The sequence below is a fragment of the Caloenas nicobarica genome, chromosome 14 (assembly GCF_036013445.1).
Source record: "Caloenas nicobarica isolate bCalNic1 chromosome 14, bCalNic1.hap1, whole genome shotgun sequence".
Taxonomy (NCBI): Eukaryota; Metazoa; Chordata; class Aves; order Columbiformes; family Columbidae; genus Caloenas; species Caloenas nicobarica.
In genome coordinates, this window is record NC_088258.1 from 17,719,355 (window position 1) to 17,727,315 (window position 7,961).

Consider the following 7,961-nt stretch of genomic DNA (forward strand, 5'->3'; position numbering starts at 1 on the left):
TCACCCAGCACCCAGAATATAGTTGCAATAATCAAAAGATTTTGTGGTAACTAGCACAGTAGCTCCTTCTTCTGTAGCTGGTAATGGAAACGAAGTTTCCCAGTGAGCCTGAGTCTTTACCAAGCCACAGTCAGTGCAGGTGCATTCTTCCACCGAATACATCAGTGTTTCACTTGGAACTGAGTGTCTCGTTCCTTCTGCGTCCACCCTGCTTTCGGTATGAGCCTTCAGAATATTATTCAGCTCCACAGAAGAGTCTGTAAGCATCGAGAAGTTCATTTAGTACATACATCATGCTATACCAGGAATACAGTTATTAAAGAGCCAGATTTTATGATGTTCCAACTACGTACTAACCTTAGTGAAAGTTTTAAGATGTAGTTATATATTATAATCTTTTGTTCTATGACAATATGTGCCCTGTACTTCAGGATAAGCATTTAAGTAATTAACACATATTTTCTAATCAGTTATTTATTGGCTGAACCCTACACAAGTATTTGTAAAATGTAAAAAATAATTTTCACCTTCCCAAGGTATGCCACATACACTTCTCACAGGCTAGAATACTAAGTAAAATTACATATCTTATAAGATGGAAAGCTAATATTGAATGTGTATCCCCTACCTGGGTAGAATTTCTTTTGCATTCTATGAGAAGAGCATGAAACCCTTATAAATATCTTCTGCTATTGAGGGTTCATAAATGATTTCTCAAACCCCAGCAAGTAAGCCAAGTATGAATATGCAACAAAATAATCCTGACCTGATCCAGAACCAACAAAGGGAGATTGCTGCTTTTACAAGTTATCATATGGATATTTTATTCCCTACTAACTTCATTGAGACTATTTGAGGAATACAAAATAATTCACCAAAGACAGTTATCAGAATCTGGAATGTAAATTTTATGTACGATTTATACATGGTAAGAGTAGCTAAAATGTACAATGATCTACAACTATTTGATAAAGAACCTTATTTATTCACCTGTGTTCTTCAGTTTTTCTTTTAGTTGCTTTAGGGGCTTCCATTTAAACAAGACCATTAAGGTGAACAGAGTGAGCATTAAAATTACTCCTAAGCCCAAACAAATCCAAAGAACTCCACTTGAATCAACACCTTAGGAAATAAAAGAGATGCATTAAATTAATTGTAAACAATAACCAATGAACAGTGAACATGTCCAACATATAAAACTTCTATATCAAAGGAGCAATTTCTATTTTTGAGTGACTGCTCAAGTAAAGCTTGAGAGCTTTAAAAATTTACTCTTCATAGCACACGAACTCATACAGGACTCACTGCATGTATCTTTAATATTTCTGAGTCCATATACTATTCGGATAAACTCTTCGCAGGTTTTTGATTTCTTTAATTTTTCCTGTTTACAATTCTGTGTAAAATACAACATGAAAATGCCCAGCATAGCCACAAAGTACTGCAGAAATATTACTTACTTGTATCACAGTAGTTTTCACAGGAAGGCGGTGGTGCGCTAGAACATCGAAGATGACAAGGCTTACAAGAGAGCAGCAAATTATCAAAGTATTCGTTTTGGGGGCAGTGTGCCATCAGTGTCAGTAATTATGCAACTGGAAAGCCACAGAAATTGTAAAAGAGTGAGGATCGTCTACAAAGGGCTTTTCAGTTCTCAGTTTTGGCAGATCTAAGAACAGCTAGCAATAATAGTTCGACTTGCATCACAGCTGCACTAGGTACTATCACGTTAAATAAAAAGGATTTAACTCTGAGGCCCCCAAGGAATTATTGTTCCTTTTTTGGCAATTCACAAGTGTAGAAAAACTGAACAGCTGCGCCAAGATAATTTTCAATGTAAATAGTGTCTGAAACAGAAAATAGTTATTTATAGATGACATTTCTTGAACAGGTGCTAAACATTACAAACTGTAGAAAAGCAAGATCTCCAAACAGGAGTCCATAATAATTGCTCTTGTCTTTAGAATTTTGCGGGGTTTTTCACAGTGATAGGCCACAGTAATTATCTTTTCCTGTAATATGCAAACTACGCAGTGCTCACTTTTTGTTCTTTTTGCCCCAGTCCAAGGAGTGTAAGATGAAAAAAACAGAGGCAGGGGGCATAGCAGCAAGAAGATATGATCAGTGCAGCTTCTTCATTTTCCACTGACTCATTTTGCAGCTTCAGAGAGCTTCCTTCGTACCCGTTTCCCTGGATGGACAATAATAGTTAGAACACATAGAAGATGAAATAATTACTTTTTGTAAATGAATGGTTTTCTGATTTTAAGAGAGATACTGTTAAAGAGCAAGTTCAACAACTACTTCATAATTGTGTTGTACAAAATACATCTAAGACCTTCAGTTATAATGCAAAGGCAAAATCTAGAGATTCAGCCCGGGGACATTGCTCCTCAATTCCAAATTAGCCTCATTTATCTAGTCTGTCAGGCTTTGGTCAGCTTTTTGCTTGGTTCATTTTGAGGGCTTTAGCTGTTTTTTTGCTTATAACTGTAGCTATATGAGAAATTTAATGAGATTACATTCTAATCATGAAAGAAGAGCTATATGAATATTTTACAATTTTGATTCAAAACATGACCTGCATTTTTCCCCCTTATTTTTCCACAATGCAGAACTGTCACTGTATTAAAACTGCAGTACCCAGCATGGAAAAATAGGTGGGCCACAGGTTTTATTCTTGTGGCAGAGGGTACATGGCACCTCCTTCCCAGCCAGCTGATGGGGCACCCCAAGCGTGCACAGATTTGTCTGTGCATATGCAGGGAGTGTAAATGCATTTGGTCTTGTCTAGGAAAAAAAAGCCTTAATAACAGACTGCCACAATGAATATAATTTACAAAGCTTAATTGTATCTTGACTTTTTAATCTAGTATAATGTATTTTAAATTGAAAGTTAACCAGTAATCTCCAGCAAGTTGCAATAACTGCCTCTATCCAGTATCACTGCCACAGGTAGATGAGAATTACACGTTTATTTATAGTTAAATTTCTCCTTGACGTAATTAGTTTAATTGCTTTCTTGACTACAGAAAAAGAAAAATATTGTATAAGGAATTATAATTTCATACCACATCACTGTGTGTGTGACTTACTTTCCCACGAACTGCACCACGTGGCATACATGAACTGTTTTAAGTGGAACAGCCCAACGAAGCAATCTGCATTCTCGTCTGGAGCAGATGGAACTGCTTCTTATGGCTTCTGCCCTTGTTTCTGCAGGCCAGGTGCACAGCTGGAGGCTTCCTGTCGCGGGCTTTTCTCCCTCTTCAAGATTAGTGGATAAACAGGAATTGGCAATATCTGATTTGGGCATGACAAAAGAAAATAGGGATACAGACAGTAGGTAATGCCACAAATTTCACCAGGAAGCCAAGGCTGGTGCTGAAGTCCTAAAACTGGTTCTAACTCCCTTCATACATTCACGCTCCAGGGGAAAAACCTCAAGTTATCACTAGAACATCATTCCTGTTTCTCATGAAGCACCAGTTGGTAGCTTATGCACAGAGTGACTTGAGTTTTTGCTGTTAAGATGCTGTTTAACCTTTTTCAGTCATGGTGAGGACAATCACATTCTCAACTGTGGTCTGAAGAAGGCAGATTTTCCTGAAAGTATCTTCATGGTATCCACAGGTATGAGAAGTGAATTTCAGGACAGGCAAGCCCGGTCAAATGCTTTTATCTTTTATCAGTATAATTCCATTGACTTCAGTGAAATGCTTTCCAATATTACTTAAGTAGAATCTTTTCCTGTGCCGCAACTTCCCATTGTTCTTGCATTTTTATATTGATATCTATAACTTGTAATATGAAATTTGAATATGTAATATGAAAATTATTAAACTGCCAGCTCTCAAATTCCAAAACTTTCAAACTATATGACAGCTGCTGAATGCTTTGTGAAACATTTCTCTCTTGTGTGCAATCAGAATCTACCCAGGAGTAACTGGTACCCATCACCTCTCATCTTTTCCATGTGGCTCCTGGTGATAAGGGAGTCTCCATCTGCTTTGTAGCCACCCTCTAAATACTGGAACATGGTGATGAGGTCTGCCCTCAGCCTTCTTTTCCCAAGGCTGAACAAGCCCCATTCTCTCAGTTTTTCCTCACGTGGCAGCTTCCCAGTCCTTGGATCACCTTGGTGGCCCTTCTCTGGACCCTCTCCAGCCCATCCACAGCTTTTTTTGTAGAGCGGGGACCAAAATTGAGCACAGGATTCCACGTGTGGCCTGACCAGCGCTGAGTAGAGCAGGATAATGACTTCTTTGTCTCTGCTGGTGATGCCTTTGCGATGCAGCCCAGCATTCCACTCCTGCTCTATTGATTACTGTAGTGTATCCTGCAACTGACACACACTTGATATGATATGGTACTATTCATAAAAACTGCAAAGAATGGGGTTAAAGAGAGAAATGTGGATCTAAAAGCAACAAAAGAAATAATAAGACATGTCTAGAATGGCTACACACACTGGTTATAACATTGCTTCTCTATGCGCACCAGTGCCGTACCCAAATATGATTTCTAAATTCCAGGGAAAATGGGCAGAAGTCGTCAACACAACAGCCATTTAAATTCAAACAGTAAAAGTACTTTCTCTGATGCACTTGATGCAGACATGATTTCATCCCTGAAACACAAATTTCGCTTCTGAAATGTAAAGTGACACCCTTAAAGAACCTTCTGGAAAGATGACCAGTTTTATAGCTGAGATTCTTTTGAGGTTCAAAACAAAGTCTGAAATCAAATTTCAGGCTTCTGCACTCTACTAAAGCAAAGAAAAATACATGATGGATAATTTACAGGTAAGATACATTCCAAAAGAGACTATTAATGCAAACATCAAAGATGTGATGAATGTTTTCTAGAAAACCAGATGGCTCTCAAAACACCACTCAATTTTCAAACAACTGTGTTAAATAACTCACATAAGTTTAAGGTAGCCTGGGCTGGTCTGAATCCATTTAGGATGGCCCAATGAAACAGAGAGTTGTGAGTTCATGATGTGGACCCTTTTTACCTTTCCAGATCATAGTATCTTTCTGGATGATCTGAAAATAAAAAAAAGGAATACTGTTTCAGTAGGGTGTAAGATACACATTCTATTTCTAAGTTTGAAACTCATGATTAAATCAATATTGCTTTTCTCAAGCAGATTAAGAGGCTAATATTTGTGGAAAAGTAACTGAAGTCTGGATGTGGTCAGTTAAAAGAACCCAGAGCTGCTGCTCGTACTGAGGGTGTCACGGGTAATCCAAAGCAGTTCAGAGGGGCAGCGGAAGCGAGCAGACAATGACCACTTTGTAGTTTTATGTCCTCCAGGCAATGCACATTCTTCCCCTTGCCATAACCCTCTGCATACATTTTGACAGAGCAACGCTGACAGTAGTTTGGGAGAAACTGCATGGACTAGGTAATTTTTTTTAAAAAAAAGAGATGCTCAAGGCATACTGTAAACTCAGTGCTGTTATGTGGAACATTTTTAAGATGAGCCGTTGATGTTACATAAGTACCTTCACCTTGAGGCAGAGATGCTTCCCAGTAGATGTAGCCCAAATATAGGACTTTTGGGAAACATATTAGAGAGAGGAGTGTAAGACTTGACACTACTTTGTCAGATAATTAACAATGAAAGGAACTACAGGATATAACTCCTACCGTAGGTAGTATTATTAGAGTCTTCACAACTACTTTACTTTTTGCTATTAAATTCTCTCCTCTGTTTTCCTAGTCCAGAAGAAGTGCACCTGGTTTTACTTATTGGCAATTGCTTTTCTTGTGTATGCAAAATAGCTGTCTCTCCAAACCAGCATGCTCTCGTACTTTAACACAGCTGCTGTATGATATGCAGAAGTGTTAATACTGTGATTCCTAAAATATTTTGTCACTCTAATATAATGAGATATATTCTAAGTCAGACTATTCTGGCACAAAGGGAATTCATGTCTAATTAGTAAGACTGATCCGTAGGTCACCAAAGATGTGGTTAGATTATATAGAGCTAAGCTGATTAAATGTCTTGGTGTTAGTGAAAGGGATAGTCCTGCTCTTCACTCTGCAGTGTTCTGAAGCACAAGGGCTCTGGGCCTTACCTGACCGCATGGCAAAGCAGCTTCAATCTGCTAATCCAGTGAGTTCATAGAGTTTGCCTCCCTAGGACCTGGAAAAAAAGGCCAGAAACAGAACAAAAAGAAAAATAAACAGCTGATTAGCTACTGGGGATGTGAAACTAAGTCCACCACAGAAGTACAAATTTGGTGAACTAACATGACAATATCTTCATTTAAAAAGTCCTGTCATACTCTAAGTATGGTAGAAATTAATTTGTGTCTAATTATTTGATATTGTGTATATGAAGTCTTAAGATACTGTGGCAGACATGCTTACACTTTCTGGCAGAAAGCATTTTCCTATATGTCTACTTAGAGTTCAAACACCTTTATCATCAGACACAGAAGTAAATACGAAGAAGTCTCATCTTTTCAATCCAACTCTAGGAAACCTCCCGTTGAGTAAACAGCTAAATTCAGCTCATTTCATCAGCGCTCTGGAGAATACTGCTGTCTCTTATAGTGTCAATTTTCCTCCTACAGTTGGACTACTATTTCCCAAAGCTTACAGCCTTTGGAGATAAACTAATTTTTTTGATAGATGTGCCCCAAAACACAAATCCTTTATTATTAAGCAATGCATTTTTCACACATAGGAAACTGGGGAGCAATGATCGTGACAGGTCTCTAATGTGTTGCCCATATAAACAACCACCATACCAGTCACAGTCTTTTCTCCTTGGCTATATATATTTCTATTGATGTATGTAATGACAAAACAGAGGTGACAAATGGTAGAAAAACTATGAGGAATCATAGTTGTCATGGCTCGTTGCCTTTGTTTTCTGTACACCCTAACATTCAAAATTCCTACTTCTCCAGGGTCTGAAAACCAGCTTAGAATTAGGAAATCTTGATCAGCAATAATTCCCAGGAACAGACCTTCCTACACATCTAAACCACACGTTATTTCAAAATCTACGTCCTGTGGTTCACCTGCTGTTTTCACCGACTACGTGAGATTCCTCAGAACTTCTGAAATATCTATAGAGCAGTTTTGAAATTACGTTTTGGGAGACCATTTCTTATCTACCCAGGCCTCTAAAAAGCACGCTATAAATATTTGTTCTTAAAGTAGAAATTAATCCAACATAACTGTTTCTCAATTCAGTAAAACAATGTGGTGTTTGCTCTCAGAAACAAGTGTCAAACTGTGCCAGATAAAGCTGCCTCATTCAACAGAGGACTATTTGGTGCAGTGCACAAAAAATGTATTTGATAGTTGTTACTATGTAGATGGATGAGGGCACTTGCAAGAAAACAGATTTGGCGAAATGGTGTGCTACAGGAATAAGGAAGACATTTTCTATCTTAACAAGATTTTTGTGCAATCTTCACTTTTGAGTAATTTTGACAGGATGAAGTTAATATTAAAAAAACAAAACACACCAAACCTTTAAGCACTTTGTTGGGGGAAGTGTACTATACCAACGGTCTTCAACATGAGAGATGTAATACCTGAAGTCAGAAGCTGTTTATAAAGTAAAATATTGGATCCAGCCAACCAATGAAACAAAACTCAGAAGCATTAAGAATAAATTTATTAAGTGACATGAAGATAAGGATATTGTTACTTAGAAACTGTAGTTATGTTAATAATGTATCCACTGCCTTGTATAATACACATTAAATCCTCTAAGAAGCACACTATTTTGTTATATGTAGGCTGTGTACACACACACACCAAAAAAAAAAAAGTCTGAGATGACTGGATTCTGATGGATCTCCTACAGTGATATTTACCTTTAAGGAATAATAAATATACAGCTTATTTGTCACTGAAGTTGTCTTTCAGCTTTTTTTTCAGTTTGGGGATTACAGGGCTTGCATTGGCTTTCCACATAGAGTGAC

At 37.7% G+C, this 7,961-nt stretch overlaps 1 protein-coding gene across 1 annotated transcript; it reads right to left on the reverse strand.

Moving 5' to 3' along the window:
• Positions 1–1,575, reverse strand: TNFRSF17 (TNF receptor superfamily member 17). The gene is made up of 3 exons (XM_065645190.1): positions 1,461–1,575; positions 991–1,122; positions 1–257 (listed from the first exon to the last, which is right to left on the reverse strand). Exons 1-3 carry the CDS (start codon positions 1,573–1,575, stop codon positions 1–3), a joined length of 504 nt encoding a protein of 167 aa, XP_065501262.1.
• Between the last annotated feature and the right edge of the window lie 6,386 nt (positions 1,576–7,961).